Source organism: Phocoena sinus, chromosome 2 (assembly GCF_008692025.1).
Source record: "Phocoena sinus isolate mPhoSin1 chromosome 2, mPhoSin1.pri, whole genome shotgun sequence".
NCBI classification, from domain to species: domain Eukaryota; kingdom Metazoa; phylum Chordata; class Mammalia; order Artiodactyla; family Phocoenidae; genus Phocoena; species Phocoena sinus.
In genome coordinates, this window is record NC_045764.1 from 166,920,342 (window position 1) to 166,937,366 (window position 17,025).

General features: G+C 60.8%; 1 protein-coding gene across 6 annotated transcripts in view; it reads right to left on the reverse strand.

The window, feature by feature from the left end:
* Positions 1-2,005: 2,005 nt before the first annotated feature.
* Positions 2,006-17,025, reverse strand: part of ITPK1 (inositol-tetrakisphosphate 1-kinase) — a 164,244-nt gene continuing 149,224 nt past the window's right edge. For 4 of the 6 annotated variants that reach the window (XM_032622611.1, XM_032622612.1, XM_032622607.1 and 1 more), the window contains 3 exons: positions 13,447-13,514; positions 8,724-8,886; positions 2,006-4,410 (listed from right to left, as the gene is read on the reverse strand). In XM_032622611.1, the coding sequence (XP_032478502.1) occupies positions 4,052-4,410; positions 8,724-8,886; positions 13,447-13,514 (590 nt within the window). In that variant the 3' untranslated portion in view covers positions 2,006-4,051. The remainder of the gene's footprint in view (positions 4,411-8,723; positions 8,887-13,446; positions 13,515-17,025) is intronic. The other 2 variants (XM_032622608.1, XM_032622610.1) reach the window with 1 other exon arrangement.

A 17,025-nucleotide genomic window follows, 5' to 3' on the forward strand; every position in this document is an offset into this window, starting at 1 on the left:
AGCTTGGGGTTCTGGCAAACGTGGCTCGTGAACAGGATTGAAACAAACGTTTGTCACAAAGCACAGGTGTCAGCGCCGAAACTGGAACTGCCAACGTCTTGGTGAAATCACTGTGGGAGAAGCTTTTCGAAAGAGAAAGCAAGCTTCAAAGGGGTGGGGTCCACACCCAGCCCCGGCAGCCGAGGTTGGTCTGGCTGTGGGAAAGAGTCCCTCCAAGTCGCCAGGTCATGGGCAACTCTGGAAGTAGAGGGGAAATGCAACCATTTCTGGAAAAGGCCCCAGGTGGTCTGGGTGGGGCCTGGTGGTCGGAACCAGAAGGAAAAGGGCCCGGGTGCTTCCATGCCAACAGTCGGCTCTCCAGTAAACAGCATGTGGGTGGAGGGCCATTCCAAGATCACACTGGCAAGGCTGTGCAGAGAAGGGGCAGAGGCAGGGCCTTGCGCATGGAGGGCAGGACCGACAGGAGAACCGCCTGTCTGGAGGCCTCGGCCGCAGCATCTCACGCTCAGGCTCTGGCACGGGCAGGGCGGTGTGTGTGGCATCAGGGCGTGGCCAGGCTCACCGAGGAGGCCAGAACCTTCGTCAAGGGTGGATACACTCCTCTACCTCGTGGTAAGCCACGTGCAGGGGCTGTGCTCCTTCAGGACAGCCAGCACGCCGCTCAAGGTCTCTGGAGCTCAGGGGCCCTTGAGCCATGGCCCGGGAAGAGACACGAGCTGTCGGGGATCCCGCTGGGTGAAGGGTCAGTTTCTAGGGGGGGAGAGGGGAGGGCAGATGCAAACCCCAGGGACACCAGTGAAGCCATTCAATGGTTCTGTGTGGCCAGCGGCCTGCGAGTCCCTGAGCTGAGGACCAGTCTTCCAGCAAGGACAGGGCGCCGCAGTGTCCCTCGGTCCTAGAGGGGCCGCAGGGCAGACGACAGCTGCTTCCCAATTGGATTAAAGGACGGCTTCCTGCCAGGGTCCTTCAACCTTCCATACAGCGCACATGGCAGTCCTCTGGGTAAAGAGGAATCCTTTCTGCAGGTTGTTTTCTCCCTCACTGATGGCATTAACTCAGACAATGCCCCATAAAACTCCCCGGGGACTCCAGCTGCGTCCGTCTCCTGCCGGTGATGCTGCAGGATCTCTGGTCCAGCCCGACCCACCCCGCGCTGCAAACCCATGCTGCCAAGGGCAACCCCCCCGCCCCCCACGCTCTCGTGGGGAGGAGACATCCAGCTCCTATACTCGGTTGGGGCTGAGTGCTTGTGGAACCACATCATGATATAACCTGCAAGCAGAACCCGGCCCGCAGCCTCCGCTCCAGGCTGCCCAGGGCAGAGACCTTGCAAGTGACCCTCGGAACCTACCCAAGGCCTCAGGCAAAACGTGGCCCCGCCACTTGCTCCTGGAGCCCTTCGGCAGCCCCAGCCACTGACCACCACCCAGGTGCCACAGGGCACGGCCCCCAACAGGCCCACCAACTGGCAAAACAGCTTGGGGAGGAGAGTCCCAACTGCTCCCGGGATGCCAGCAGGGCCGGCTCCAGGCACCACACGTGTACACCACAGCAGGCCCTCCCCACGGGCCCTCGAAGGTGCTGAGAGTGGCCAGAGGCAGCAGCACCCAGCCCTGGGGAAGAAGAGACCGCGAAGGCTGAGGGCCTTGAGGGGGTCTGTCTTCCCCTGATGCGGAAGCCCCAGGGCCAGGGACACGGAGACCTAAGAGGAGACCGACTCCATGGCCGGTGTCCCGGGACCCGGCCAGCGTGCATCAGGTGACACTGAGGATGGGGGTCGCTTGGTGAGACCTCATTGCTGCTCACAACCCTCTCCCCGTCTACGCTCCCCGACACAGGTCCCTCCACCCCTGCAGAGACGCTGGGCCCGGGGAGAGGCCCGCACATGCCCTCGAGAGTGGCCAGTCCCTTCCCCACCACCCACCACGCAGCTCCTGGGCCTTTATGAAGCCTAACCCCGCCCCTCGGTTTCCCCACCCTGCTGGCCACCCGCATGGAGGCTGGTGGAAAGTGCCACGTCACTGCAAAACAGTTACTTGATATCTGGGCCCTGGACGCTAACGTGTGGGACCCGGAGGGGAGGCATCGATTAAACAGGACACGATGTGGCCAGGGGCCCCGCCTGGCACCGGGTCACCCTGCACTCCCGACCTGTCCTGACTCGGTTCAGGACTGGAATTTTACTCAGAAAGGTAAAGCTGTTTTATTAAAAGACTGGAGGAGGGCACAGGAGCTTAGCAACGTTTTGTAAACACGTGTGAAATGCAGTTTGATTTCAGTAGTTTATTTTGGAGACAAAGCAGTGCAAGAGGCCGGCCACGCTTTCCTGCTCCCCCGGCGCTTGGGGTTAGGCTAGGAAAGGCGACGTACAGACATTATAATCAGGGTTCAACACTCAAGTCGTGTAAACACGGTGGTCGGAGGGCCCGTGGTTTCTAGGACAGCTGGGCACTTCTGACGGCAGCCGCCCTCCCCCCAGCCCTTCCTTTCCCAAAGTGGGCGACCGCCACGTCCCTGCTGACCAGGCCTGAAGGTGTCTGAGCGCCCAGCTCAGCGGCCGCTCTCAGTCCATCCTCCCTGGACCATGCGGGATGGCCCAGAGGCCTGTTCCTCTTCCTCAAGAGGGACTGATGAGAGAAGACACAAGGCTATGCTCAGGGGGTCCTATGCATCCCGCCGGATGGTCACACGGCCCGAGGACTGACAAAGCCCCTCACTGATCCCCTTCTCTGCAAAGGGGGCTGCCGGCCTGCCTGGACCTCGGGATTGGACTGATCAGCTGGTGGTCTGTCTGCTGCCATCAGGGGCTGGGGTGACTCTAATAGGAGAAGCGGGTAATGTGCTTTCTCGCCTCTGGGGCTGCAAGCCCCCTCGCACCTAGCTGGCTTAGTGCTTGGGGCTGGCAGCGAGCATGAAAGGGGTGGATCAGGCCTTCTGGGCAGGTGTGGAGCAACGCGCAGCCTCCTCCTGCCTGGGGGGAGAGCCCCAAATCGCCTCGATGCCAAGGAGACGCTCATCTGGGTTGACGTCACGGAGACACAGGCCGCACTGTAGGGGCCAGGGCGTCAAGCCTGCCCTTGAGTTCCCTGGTCATGACTGCCCGGCGACTCTTGGAATGATTGGCCCAAAGTCACAGCACAAATCCTTGGCACAAGCAGGATCAGCCCAGAGGTTCCCAGCCAGGCAGGCTCCTCCCGGGTCCAGGGAGCAGTGGCGCTTGGTCAGGGAAGGAGGCCCCGTTGCGTGGGACACGTGCTGACGGGCCTAGTGGACTCCAGGGAGCTGCACGTGGAGAAAGGCAGCCGACCCAGGGCTGTGGCCTTCCCAGGGAAGCCTCCTCCTCCTCTGCTTTCGTGAGCGGGCAGCAGGTGGACCACAGCCCAGACTCCCCGCGTGGAATCCGCAAGGAAATGGTATCTGGGGCCTCCTGCTTCCCCTGGCTCCTCCTGCTTTCGGGAGGGGGCAGCTGCACACCGGATGGGGCTTTAAGCCAGCGGTAAGGGAAACGGGGCCAGGCCTGGTGTGGCGGCTTGGAGAGAAGAGAGACGGGCAACCGTTTGCTGGCTCTGCTCAGCCGCCGACAGCCTGACCAGGGATGGCCTGCTCCAGGGTCCCCGAGGCCTGGGCCACAGCAGCCATTGAGAAGAACAGACGTGGACGTGCTCGGGCACTCACACACGCACGGCGACCACGCACACGCACGCACACCCCCACACACGCACGCACGCACACCCCACCTCACATTCAGACCTAGTGTTGAAAACACAAGCGTGTGTAAACTCAGTGGAGAGATCTGCACAGCAGGAATCAGGCGGGATTGTCCCTCTTCCGCGAGGCTGGACCACCTGGGGTTCTCTTCCGTCCCCACCCCCACCCCTCATGTAGATCATGACATCAGAGAATCAGGTTAACAATTTAAAAAAAAAAAGGAGAAGGAGAATCAGATCCTTGGGAATTCTTAGTAGTAGCGTCACCGTCGGGAGCTGCTCGCCCAGCGTGTGTGTGTTCTGCAGCCCGCGCTGCCCCTCAGGGTCCCGGGCCCCGTGCATGGCTACTGGGAGGAGGCCTTGGTGGCCAGCGAGGCCACGCAGTGCTGCTGGAAGCTGGGCGACACGGCGGCGGTGCAGCCGAGTCTCTGGTGCGGCAGCTTGGAGGTGCTGCCCGCGCCCACGCCGCCCACGTCGGCCTCGGCCGTCCAGGGCGGCTCCTGGCCCATCATGCTGCTGCAGCAGCCGGGGCTGGCGCTGCACGTCCGCTCGGCCGCCAGGCCGCCCGCCTGCTCCGCCAGGAGCCTGCTGTGCCTCAGCGGGGCCGCGTCCCCCGTGCCAGCCGCGGCCGCACTCTGGCCCTGCAGCACGGTGGTGATGTGGTTCAGGAGGTCCGTGAAGAACTCGCTCACGCCCTCGTAGCCTGGGGGTGGGAGAGACAGACGGCACGCTGAGCCAGGTGGGGGCGGGGGGCGCGAAGGGGCTCCCGGGCCCACGAGGGCTGGTCGAGTGCACACAGCCTGGACTCCGAGCCCCGTGCGTGCGGCCCCGAGGGGCCCCGGAGGGTGAGAAGCCGCTGAAAAGCGCCCTGTCCCTGCTGAGCACAGCTTTGGCATCTCATTTAATCACCCCCCTCCCGACGTGGTCTGATGCCATCATGCGGGGGAGGTGGAGCGGCCAGAGGTGGCAGGACAGAAGGCCCGCTCCTCCAGCTCTGAATCAGAAACACCCCTCCTCCTCCACGTGGCCCAGCTCCAGCTTCCCTGTGTGTAAACTGAGGACGGGGGAAGGGGGGCTCCTGTGGGCAGGACTGGGAGGGCTGGAACGTGGGTGAGCCCTGAGTAACGGCAGCTGCTCCTGGAACTGAGTCCATTTCCCTGTCACCCCCGAAGTATCAATACCTGCAAGGAGGCCCGCCATGCTGCATACTCTGGGCACCCCCCAACAAGGCCACCACACTAACACCACTTCCCTAATGAGCGGGCCCAGATCTCCTGAAGAGAAACCGCCGGTACCCACCTGGGGCCTGCGTTTCCCATCACAGATGTAATTGCGAATGTCAGCAAACAGTCCTCAGAGCCACCCATCGAGCAAATTTCGGATCTAGCTCGAGGATTTTGCTGACTTCTGAAAGCTGCTTCGAAAGAAATTTGACACGGGGTGGGTGCCCCCGCCCCCGCCTGCCTGAACCAATTTGCAGCAATGAGAACCGGGCACACAGCTGCAAGAACAACGATCGGGACAGAAAGCAGGTCCCCAAAAAGGGACAGCGTGCCTGCATCGGGAGGGGGCCCAGGTACCACCCCCTGCCCTGGGATGTGACCCCATCGCTGACACCAGGCCTGGTGCTGAGAGGTGCCGACCCCTCGCACGTCCTCTGGGATGGTCTTCACAGCCGTTGGCACGAGCTGCGGGAGAATGAAGGTTTGGACTTGGGCAGGTGCGTTAGCTCGTACAGAAAAGGCTGCCCAGGGGCCAGGCAGATGGGGCTGCCTCACTGCGCATGCTCTTATGTGTCCAGCAAACAGTGCTGTGGTTTTGAGGGAGCCCGAGGCTGAGAGGGGCAAGCAGAGGCGCCCAGGGGAAAAACAAAACTGGGTATATGCTGGCATGCACAGCACTTGCCCTGCTCAACGCTCCCTCACTTGATCATCGCAACCCTCTGTCCCCATTTTCCAGATGAGGAAATGGAGGCACAGAGTTAAGTAACCAGCCCCAAACACCAAAAGAGCCATCAGCAGGTGGACACATGTTCACTGTGACGGTGGGTATGATGACAATGTCCAGGGCTAGCGTTCATCCAGGCTCACCGAGTGCTGGCCCCCGGCTACATGCTTCACGTTCCTTGCTCGTGGCATCCTTATAGCCCCCCGGGAGCGGGACCTGAGGGTTATCTCCATTTTACAGACAAGGACACGAAGCTCTAAGTAGCAGCACTGGGATCTGAACCAGGCCCTTTGGTGCCACCCGTGCCGTGAATACATGTGGTGCTGGGTGCCCCACTCTAGGACTGGGCGCTTCCTCGGCCCTGGGGCCGGGGGTGAAGGGCAGGGCAGTCACGGCCCATCGGCAGACGTGCTGCTGGGTTTCCAGGGCAGAGATGCGAGTAGGGGAGAAGAGCTGAGATCCGCTGACAGGCCACCAAGGAACATGAGCTGTTCCCTCAGCTACAGCTCTGCCGTCCCCAGACGAGGCCCGGCCCACGGCTCCATGCAGCCTGGGGAGGGCGGACTGAGGCGTGAAGGAGCGCTGCGGGGCAGGCACTGGGCACACGCCATCTCCTCCGCTAGGAGGGGAGAAGTGGTCCCGCTGTGCACAAGCCAACGCTGAGGCCGCCCCATCCGGAGGTTCGCCTCAGCAGATGGTGAGCGCAGCCAGGATCTGAACCCACGACTCAAGCTAAGAAGCAGGCAGCCTCAGGGCAGGGGCCCAGGGCCCAGGCCCAGCCCCACTACCGGTAGCCATGTGACCTTGGACGTGTCGCCCAGCCCCCTGGCTCCACGTGCCCGGCAGTACGTGGAGATCCTGATGGTCCCTTGCACGCTGTGTGGTTGTGAGAATGAAATGAAACCCTGGGGGTAAAGGTCCCCAGGCAGGCTGGGCACCACTGGTGGCCACTGCTGTCACCACTGCCCAGAGTCCAGCACGCAGCCTGGGTGGCGGGGCTGCTACCGGACACCCATGGCCCGAGGCACAGGGTGAGGGGGCCCAGGACCATGAGGACTCCAGAGCCAGGCCCGTGAACCCGGCAGGGAGAGGGCGGGGCCCCAGGCGGCCCGTCTCCTGGACACCGCCTCCTCTGGGCCCCAAGCCCCACACACTCCCGGGGCCTAACTCAGCACCGGGCTCCCTCACAGTCTCCTCAGGGCTCAGCTCCATCACTCAGGCTTGGCCCGCCAGGGGCCTCCTCTTGGCTTCCCCCATCCACGCTGGCTCACAGTGGCCGTCCCTTCTCTGAACACCCAGGACGCCCTCAGAATGTCCGGCCCGAGTTGCACAGGTGCTGACTGGGCAGGTCCAACTCAGGACCCAGCACAAATCCGCAGCTCAGTTGCAGAGTTCCTCCCCGCCCCCCCCCCATCCTTCTAGAACCGCCACCCCACCAGCCGGGCATTGCCCTGCCCAGTCCCCCCAATCCACTGACTCAGCCACCTTTTCGCTGTCGTTCCTTCCACGTCCTCCCTGATTTAGATCCTGACTTATTATAATTGTTCCCCTGATGCAGCCTCAATTTCCCTGTGCTCTCTCATTCCGTCACCCTCGCTCATCAAAAACCCACCTCTCCGTCCAGGCTGCACCCACGGTGACTACAGAGAAATAGGCCATTGTCCCAAAGGGTCTCAATTTCTATTCACGAACACAGACCTCAGATGGCCGCGCCACCTTGCTCAGAGTGAACGGCCACACGGTGGGCTCCCCTCTGACCTCTGACCTCCCTGCTGCACGAGGCCTCAGGCCACAGGTCCCCCTCCGCAGGCCCTGTCGGGGATCCTTAGGGGTGGCTCCCTCCCTTCTTGCCAGGCCCTGCTCCCACTCCCGCTTCACAGAGGAGCCCGTGGCACCCCCGTCCCCCGAGGGCAGGGCCCCCGCCGCCCCGCACTGTCTGGAGCAGCTGGGGAATGCAGTGGGCCTTCGACAAACTGCATGACAGAGACAGCAGGGGCCTCCCCCGAACCTGGGTTTCCTTGGCTGTGAATCGTGATGCTGGCCGGGCCTGGCCCACATGCTCTCAGCGCAGGGGACACGCGTCAAGCACCCAGCCTGGTGCTCCCCAAGCGCGGGGGCTTCCTGCTCCCTGCAGACGCCCACTGCGCAGTGCCCTCCTGCTAGCAGGGCTCTCACGTGAGATGCTAGCCTCCCCGAGGGTGGGAATCACTTCCTCTCTTCATATCCACTGAGCAGTGACGATGGCTCTACCTCCAGAGCAGGTGCTTAATAAAGGCAAGAGCCACGGCCTTGAGACAGAGATGCCCACTGAGAGGGTAAGCACCCAGGCTGCTCTGGGCCAGAGGGAGCGAAGCAGCACTGTCCCTGACCTGCCGTGAGATGGGGAGTCGCCTGGCCTCAGCACGTGTCTCTGTGAAGTAGCTCAGCCCAGGGCCACCACCACCATCACTGCTGAAGCTAACGGTCCCCTTGAGGGTTCTCGGGTGATGTCTCCCACTGAGCCCCTCCCTGAGTTGGGATCTGAGGGGTGCAGGGCAGAGCCTGGTGGGGCAGCAGGCCCGGCAGCGCTTCCCGCCTCAGGGCTGCCGCAGACAGCATGGAGCAGACGCCCCAGCCGCGGGGAGCTGGCCGGATCCGAGCGTGTCCCCAGCATGGTGGCTCAGGGTGGGGGGAGGAGCACGGCCTTGCCACTACGCTGCCGTATGACCTGGGACAACTGCTCCCTCCCTCCCTGCGTGTAAACTGGGATTTATATGCCCTCCAGTGTCCTTTCAGCTCTTTAAATCTACAAGGGCCCAAGAGGTCAGCTGAGATTTGGCCCGGAAAGGCCACTGCTGGTGGCACCGGGCCAGGAGAGGCAGGGGAAAGAACACGTGTTTAGCTGCAGGCCCACTACGCGCCCTGTAAACCCACTGGCAGGTGGGGCTGAGGCTGAGCGGGGGCTGCTGCGACCCTGGGCCCCAGACAGTGAGGGATGGAGCTGGTCAGCCTGACTCTCCGGCCCCCACCACCCGCCCAAGGCTGTCAGTCTACAGACCGGTGAAGGCGGTGCCCGGCCCCACCGCTCACCTGGGAAGGCGTTGATGTCGATGACGGCGTGCTGCCCCGTCTGGTTGTTGATGATGATGTCGATCCCAAAGAGCGATACGCCCAGTGCCTGCCGCAGGGCCCGGGACAGCTCCCGGATGACCTCGTCACTCGGTCGCTCGAAGACACCCTCGATCTTGTCCAGCTGCCAACACACACATACATACACACACGAGTCAGGCCCCGGGTGGGGAGGCTCCACGCCTCGCCACACACAGAGACCCCCCCAGGGAGGTGGCACAGGCCGGGCCTTACCCGCAGGCAAGAGACAGGACAGACCCACCAGAGTCGGCACGAGGATGGCCATTTCCAAGTCCTGCCAAGGGCTGGGCAGCTGCTAGGTATACAGCGTATGTGACCTCTAGTCCTCATAACCAGCAGGGAGGCGAGCACCGTTATCAGCATTTTATACACAGGGGAGCTGAAGCTCAGAGAGGGTCAGGGGCCGGTCCAGGGCCACACAGCTCAGGGCTGGATTTGGACCCAGGCATTTAAGCCTGTAAAACCCAAGCCTCTTAGCAAGGAGGAAGGGGAGGGAGACTCTGTTGTGAACCCAGGAAGACTGTGTGGTTCAGGAAGCCTGTGAGCTGGACCTTGAAGATGGGGAGGATTGAGGGGGGTGGGGGGAAGGGACCCAGGTGAGAGCACAGTGGAAGCAAAGGTGCAGAGGTAAGAACCCACAGGAGAGAGCTGGGAGCAGCTGGAACGGTTAGGGCAGAGGCGGGCAGTGGGGGGAGTTTCTGTCAGCATCACCGCACTGGCCCACCATTGCCGGAGCCTCAAGGCTGTGAGGTGATAGGTTCCGTGGACCGGCCTTCATTTACTGGCCGGAAGTAGGCAGGGGCGGGTGGTGGTCACAGGGCTCCTGGGTGGGGCTTACACTTCTCCCCTTCCGGATGAGCCGCTAACTCTGGTGTGGCCACACTAACTCACGCTCAGCGGGCTTTTCCCCAAAGAGTCTACTCTGCTGCTGCCGCCCAACTCCCGGGTCCAAGTTCAGCTTTTAGCGAAGCATCCACAGGGCTCGTGGGGCCGTCCCTTGGACTCCCGCTGACACCGCTCGCTTTCTGCTCTAATCACAGCTGGCCTGGGACAGGCACACAAGTCTTCGTGGGCTCAAGCGTGGCCCCTGGCCCGGGCCTCCAAGGAAGTAGAACACCGCCCTGGGAAGGACTGAAGTCCGGGGGATCCGGACTTGAATCCTGACCGTGACTTCCTAGCTCTGTGGTCTTAGGGGAAAGTACTTGGCCTCCGTGTGCCTCAGCCGGCTCATCCACAGAACAGGGCCAGTGAGGCCCCCATCCCAGCCTGCTGGGAGGAATCACAAGGTCATTGATGTGATGGGGACAGCACATGCCCGGCTGGAGGAGCCGCTCCACTTGCATTTCAGGCCACGGATGGCAGCACGTCAGCCGGAATAGGGCTCACGTGTGGTGCTCAGGGGATAGCAGAGTCCTATGGACTGTGGGCTCGGGGCCAAAGGGGAAGCCCAGGAGCTCACCCATCAGAACTAAAACAGAAGCTGGGTCAAAAAGCTAAATGGAGAATTACCACGTGACCCAGCAATTCCACCCCAGGTGTGTAACTTGTATGCCACTGTTCATAGCTGCATTATTCACAATAGGCAAAAGGTAGAAACAACCCAAATGTCCATCAACAGATGACTGGATAAACAAAATGGGTTACCCACACAATGGAATATTGCTCTCACAATGCTACCACGTGGATGAACCTTGAAAACATCAGGCTATGTGAAAAAGGCCAGACACAATAGGTCACGTACGGTACAGTTCCACTAACAGGAAAGGCCCAGAATAGGTAAAGCCGTGGAGACGAGAAGGCAGCTCAGTGGTTGCCAGGGGCTGGGGGGAGGGGGAATGAGGGGTGACACTTAACGGGTACAGGATTCTCTTTTGGGTGATGCAAATGCTCTGGAACTAGACAGACATGGCAGGTGCACGACGCTGTGAATGTACTTAACGCCACCGAACGGTTCACATTCAAACGACTAACGTTAACACGAAGTGAGGCTGGGTCAGGTGGGCTGGGGACAGAGCCCTCGGTACCCAGGGCACGTGGTGCTTACCCCCAGCTCAGGAAGCCGAATGGCTGATGGGGAACTCCCAGACACGTGCAGGGCAGGGACCCCACAACTGGGCACCGTCGTGCGCTACTGTGAAAGCCACATCCACCGGCTCTGCATAGCAGGCGGCGACCCCCAACAGCGCCCATGACCCCGCTGCCTCGGCGTCTCGTCCAGGGGAGATGCTAAGCGTCTGCGTTAGCTTCTCCGTGACAGGCGCCTGCCTGAGCCCGGGTCAGCAGCCTGGCCACTGGTCCTGCGGCCCGGGTCCCTCACCGAGTCACAGCCCTGGGAGGACGCCTGGCATTGCCCAGTCCCCGCTGCGTGCCCTGAGCCATAACGGGCCCTGCCGCGTCTTGTTTTCTCGCCCCAGGAAACGGGGTAATAAGAGCACCCCTGCCGCCACGGGACCGTGGTGAGGATCCACGAAGCTCACCCGTAAGGCCTGTGGCTCAGGCCTGGCAGCAAGGGGACCAATGGCTGCTGCTCTGTTACAAAGCCTCGTGACCCCGCTGCTTATAAAAGCACTTTCTCAGCTCAGCTAAGGAATCTCAGAAGTCCTTCTGGAGCCCTTTGATTGTCTGAAACAGGGAGGCGATGGAGGTGGTAAGAGGTGCTCAGGTGGACCCCCCGGATCCCCCGTCACCAGTCACAGCTGACACTGACCGAGCACCTACTGCACACACGGCCACGGCGCTTTTCATCTAGGGACGCCCCGAGCACCACCACCCCACAGGCTCAGAGAGGCAATGTGCCTTACCCGAGGCCACACAGCTGGAAGGTTGTGGAGCTTAGGTCTGACCCCAGGCAGTCCTGTCAGTGTCACACTCTTAACCAATACCCTGTGTCTGGGGGGGCAGCCAGTTGGGTGTGGGAGCTGCATCCACCCTTGGGAGCATCTGGCCAGGGAGGGAGGAGGGGCTTCAAGGCCAGGGCAGGGCTCCCGGCACCTGCACGAGGCCGAGATGGGGACTGGAGGGACCCCAGCGAGCAGGGCTTGTCTGGACACCCAGGTCTGGGAATGGCCTTGTCTGTGCATGTGGGCCTGACATCCCGAGTGGAAAAGGGACGGCTGCCTGCATTTCCCTCTTCTCTTTGCCACGTTGCCAGCCCTGGGGGAATCCCCACACAGCACTCATGAGCTGAGGGGAAGGGGGAGATGGCAGCGGGGCCTAAAGGTGGAGAAGGCCCCGCAGGGTCTGCAGGCTGACCTTTGCCACGTGGCAGACGGAGACGCAGGCTGAATGGCAGGTGGGTGATTAGCCAGGAAGGTGACTTTGCTTCTGGCCCTCACAGTGACCCTCAGGTAACAGCCCAGCGGTGACTAGAGCTGCTCTGTGCCAGGGAAGCGGCAGGGACAGCCTCTCGGCAAGTCCGCGGAATGCCAACCCCCTCCAAGAGTCACAGGCCGAATACGGTCTGAGAGCCTCGCAGGGAAGACGCCCTGCAGACCTGGGCCAGCCTGAAGCTTCTGCAGCTTTTACGAGACCAGAACACTTTCCTGCACAGAACACCTATTTATGTCTTATAATGTGCACAGCCAGGCACTGAGGGGTTCTGTTTAAAATCTCGGTTGTTCTCCAAGCATCCTTGACCACAAAACTTGTTCCCGGGAAACGTCTATTAACATCTTGAGGGACGCTGGTGTTCCTTCCAGGTCCCTTCCACGCCTGTGCTCTGTCGAACCCTCAGCACACAGCTGGCTCCTCAAAGGAACCAGAAACAGACAAGAAAAGCACAGGTGGCCTCGGGTGGGGGACAGGAGGCCCTAACCTGGAACGAGGGGGAGTGAGGCCTAGAGGTGGGGGTCTGCTGTGGATGGGACACTGGCAAACCCTCCGAGCATGGCCAGGAGGGGAGCGGAGAGCTGGCAGAGGGCTCATTTCAGCGGCAGTGGGGGCAGAGACCCCTGGCTCTCAGGACACACGGAGGAACGGCAGAGGGTGGCCCAGCGCTGACTTCTAACTGCTCAGCAATTGCCAGGGGGATAAGAAATCCTAAATTCCCGGAACACCCAGCTTTGGCATCAGACTAATCTGAGGTCAAATCGCGTCTCTGTCCCCGAGTGGGGAGCCCTGTGAATCTGGCTGAGCACGGCCCTCCCGCCTCAGGAAAGTGGGGATGTCTGTCCACCCCTGCAAGGCTGTTTTGGGCCGCAGGGCATCGAGGATGGAGCCTGACACGCAGCGACATTCGCTGAACAGCAACCCCGAGCCCATTGCCTACCGCGAACTACCCCAGCAGCCCCAGACGTACACGGCAGGCTCTTAACAAACGCTCCCTGGACTCACGTGGGCAAGGAAAGAAAAAGGAAAATTGAGGTGGTGCTGCTCCCTTTTCTTAAATCAGGCAAAAGGCAGATTAGAAAGCAGGACTTCAAATTCCTCACGGTTGGGGGGATTTCCTCATGGAGGAGGAGAGTTAGAAAATCATCCACTTGGAGTGGCCCAGCGACGAGTGGGTGTGGCTGTGATGACCACTGGCATGAAGGCCCGAAGCAAGCGAGGAAGAGGGGTCTCTGGAACCGCCCTGGGTCCCTGGGCTGGGGGGAAGGTCCTGCCACCCTGCCCCGCTGGACAGCCAAAAGCACCCCACACCCAGGGCTCGGCGGGAGGGACATACCGCGGTCAGCACCGATGACGATTCTGGCTTGGACACGTTGTGGCTGTTGAAGAAGATGGACTCACGGTCTGAAAAAGCAAAGACAGGAAGAAGCCGGAGTTAGAAGCTCGAGGCAGGGACGGTGATTCCAGCACCCGACACCAGGGGACAGCACCACTCCAGCCATAGGCCACAGTGGCCTTCAGGCTCAGCGTCCAGCGGCAGCCACCTGGGCCTCCCTACCCACCCCAGGAAGACATGACGCCATGGAGACCCGCACGCCCAGGCAGGGCTCCTGTTTCCATTTTCCTTCCCGTATAAAAATGAACGGCTTGATGAGTGCCCCTCTGCCTCTGCTCTCGTCTTACACAACCATACCTGGTTTTCCCCAATACCCGAGGCCCCCCGCTCCCCAAAGCGTGTCTAGAGTGTCTTACGGACAGGGCACCAGAAAGGGGGCTAAGTGAGTGGGAAATGCTGCAATGTGCATATCAAAGGCCCAGAGTCGAGAGGTCAACTGATGTCATTTAAGCCAGCTTTCCCCTCCAGGTTCTGCCCACGGAATGCCTTTTCAGGGTAGCAGCTGAGAAACGGCTAGGCTGCCACTTGGCACGTGAGTGTTTAAAATACAAAGGGTTTTGCTGTTTCCCCACTACTTCAGGAAAAAATCGGAAATCAGAGCATGGGCTTCTGCAGGACCCATCCAAGAAAGCATACAGTTTGGCTTTGGAAGTTAGCACAGCCCCATGAAATACCCTCCACATCTCCCACCCCCTCCCTCTCTGCTCCCACTGCCCCCTGGGCCCCCGCGGTCCCATGGGGGCACCCGAGAGGCAGATCAATCCCAAGATTATTGGGAGCGATGAGCAGCTGGTTTGCTCATTCACTCCCTGGAGAGTAAAGGCAGGTCAGTCGGTCAGAAACACGTTCTCCAGCAGCTGGAAGTGTGGCACACAAATGCACGAAGCACAAAACCACGAGCCTCGGGGTTGGCATCTGGTAAAGGCCGTCATCACACTGTGATCCCCCCACCCCAAGAATGGCACGGGCCACAAGCCCCAACGTGGCCCCAGCAGCCTCTGCTTTAGTCCCTCCTGGCAGGGCATTACGGCTCCCGTCCCCCAGGACACACTGCTCATCCCTGGGACCCAGGCCTCTAAGCGCAGGCCAGGAAGGGCCCTGGCTGGGCACCGCTGTGTGCCAGGGGCCAGACCGAGGAGGCACCTGCTCTGGCTGCCAACGCCCGCCCCCCACCACCTCCAGGATTACAGCGCCGCAACAATCATGCATGAGGAAGTGATTCGGGCGGAGGCTGAGCAGGCAGGCGCTGAGATGTACCTGGCATCTTTCCCGCTAGCGGGGCATGCAGGCCCCTTGCCGCCCTGGTGTGCCCGAAAGTCCTCCTACCGCTCCGACCAGAGCCAGTCCAGACGGGGGGCACGAGAGACGGTCCTGGGGAGGAGCCTGGGGAAAATAAACACCCTGCAGGACTGGTGCCAAGCAGCCCCACCGACCTCGACTCCCGGGCGCCGACAGCCAAGAAGAGTGAGCCTTCGGAGGGTGGCAAGCTCCACGGGCCAGAGCCCGGAGCAGCTGGGATGGGCGTTCCGGCCTTCTGTAGGCACTGCCCACCTTCTCAGCCTGTAGCCCAGCCTGGCCCAGTCCTACTGAGCTCAGGGCGCCTCCCACCCACCCTGGGGGACCCAAGGGCAATCGCCAGGATGGCAGAGCAGGCCTGGGGAGAGAAAGGCCACCCGGAGCAGGTGGACACAGCCAAGCTGTCACCCAACAGCTTCTTGTGGCAAGATCGAAAGTGTGGACCATTTCAAAGGAGACTCGTTTCTCCTCCTGGCTAACGCTGACCTGGGAGCCCTGGCCAGAGGACTGTTTAGCAGGGAGGGGAGAGCTGCCCTTTACTCAGATCCTCCCCATGTGCGGCCTGAGTAGGGGCCGGACAGAGTGGGAGCGGATTCCGGCCATTTGATGAACCAGGAGACTGTGGAAGCCGAGACGGGTCAGAAAGGGTCAGAGCATCCCTTGGTGCCAGTTTCCTTGGGTAGCTTCAGGACACCGAGTTCCCTGAAGATAAGCCTGGCTGGGCCCTTGCACCTTGATCACAGGTGCACCCTGGATTGGGGGGGCCCATCCCCTCTCTGTTCCTGGACTAGTCCCGAGTCACACGGAGCCCCGGGAAGAACCACCAAGAACGCCCACAGGAGAGGGGAGGCGATAAGAGGAATATGGGTATTTTTGTCCCCAATTTACAGACAAGAAAAAGAGGTTCAAAAGAAGCAGAGTAAGTGACAAGTTTAGCACCCAAATATCCCAGAGGGTCTGAGGCGCAGCTGTGAGCTGTGGCCACACCTCCTTCAGCTTCATTTGCTTAATCTTCACATCTCTGGCGGGGGGTGGGGGTAAAGCATGTCATGGCGCTGCAGACGTGGCTCAGGTCTCCTCCCAGATCCCATGCAAGCATCAGCTCCGCAGAGGGGCCGGCCCCGGCTGCCCTGCCCGAGTGGCTCCCCTCACCCAGCGGTGTCCCAGGACCCACTGTTTCCTCTGCGGTCCCTCATCTGTGCTGGCACAATTCGTCCTTTCATTTCTTCTTCCCTGGTGTGTAGTTTCTCCCGCTAGAAGATGAACACACGAGGGCAGGACCCTTGGCTGATTATCTAGTTCCCTGCTGGACCCCAGGGCTGAGCGCCTGGCAGGTGCAAGGAAACAGGGCATTTGTTACACCTGAGGGCCTCTCGATGCAAGATCACCAGATCTGGCCCGCCACCTGTGTTTGTAAATAAAGGTTTACTGGAATGCAGCCACGCCCATTTGCTTACAATGCTGTCTACAGCGGCTCTTAGGCAACAACAGCAGCATTAAATAATTATGACAGAGCAGGAAACACTTACTCTGGACTTTTGCAGAAAAAGCCTGCTGACCCTTGCTCTATGTGGTAAGCGGTGTCGTTCCTTTATATACACACCCCTAAGGAAAAAAAGGCCCACGTGCAGAGTCTAACAAAGGCGTTGTGCCCGCAGAGGAAAAGAAACAGATATAAACCCACTGCACAGAAAGGGGAGCAGAGAAACACACCCACTGCGACTCTGGAACTAGTGGTGAGAGGGGAGCAGTCTCCCCAAGACCGTGGACCAAGGGCAGAGAACATGTGTTCCTGGGGCTGGCACAGGCCAACCTCAACCCTCTCTGTAAAAATGTGTCTTCAGTTCCAGCAGAGGCAACTGCAAGAGGCCTGTGGCCGTAAGACACACCTGACTTCAGAGATGCTAACAGGTGAAAACCAAAAGTACATCTGAGAATCAAAAGAACACAGTAGTTGTGGAGGGAAAGCTGGCGTCCTCATCGCCACTGCAGGTCAAAAGAATCCCACTCAAGGAGCCTCCATCTCCCTGCATGGAGAGGGGAGGCCGGCGAGCCCGCCACGCAGGGCCATGGGAACTGGAAAGCTGGGACGGGGCTGGAAAGAAGCCAGAGCCCTAAAGCCCCCTGCTCAACTGGTCCAGCTTAAAGAGCCGCTGTCACACTGTGCTTCTCATCCAGAAAGAGAACACATGCGTGAAAAGAACAACGAGCTGGTGTGATGCC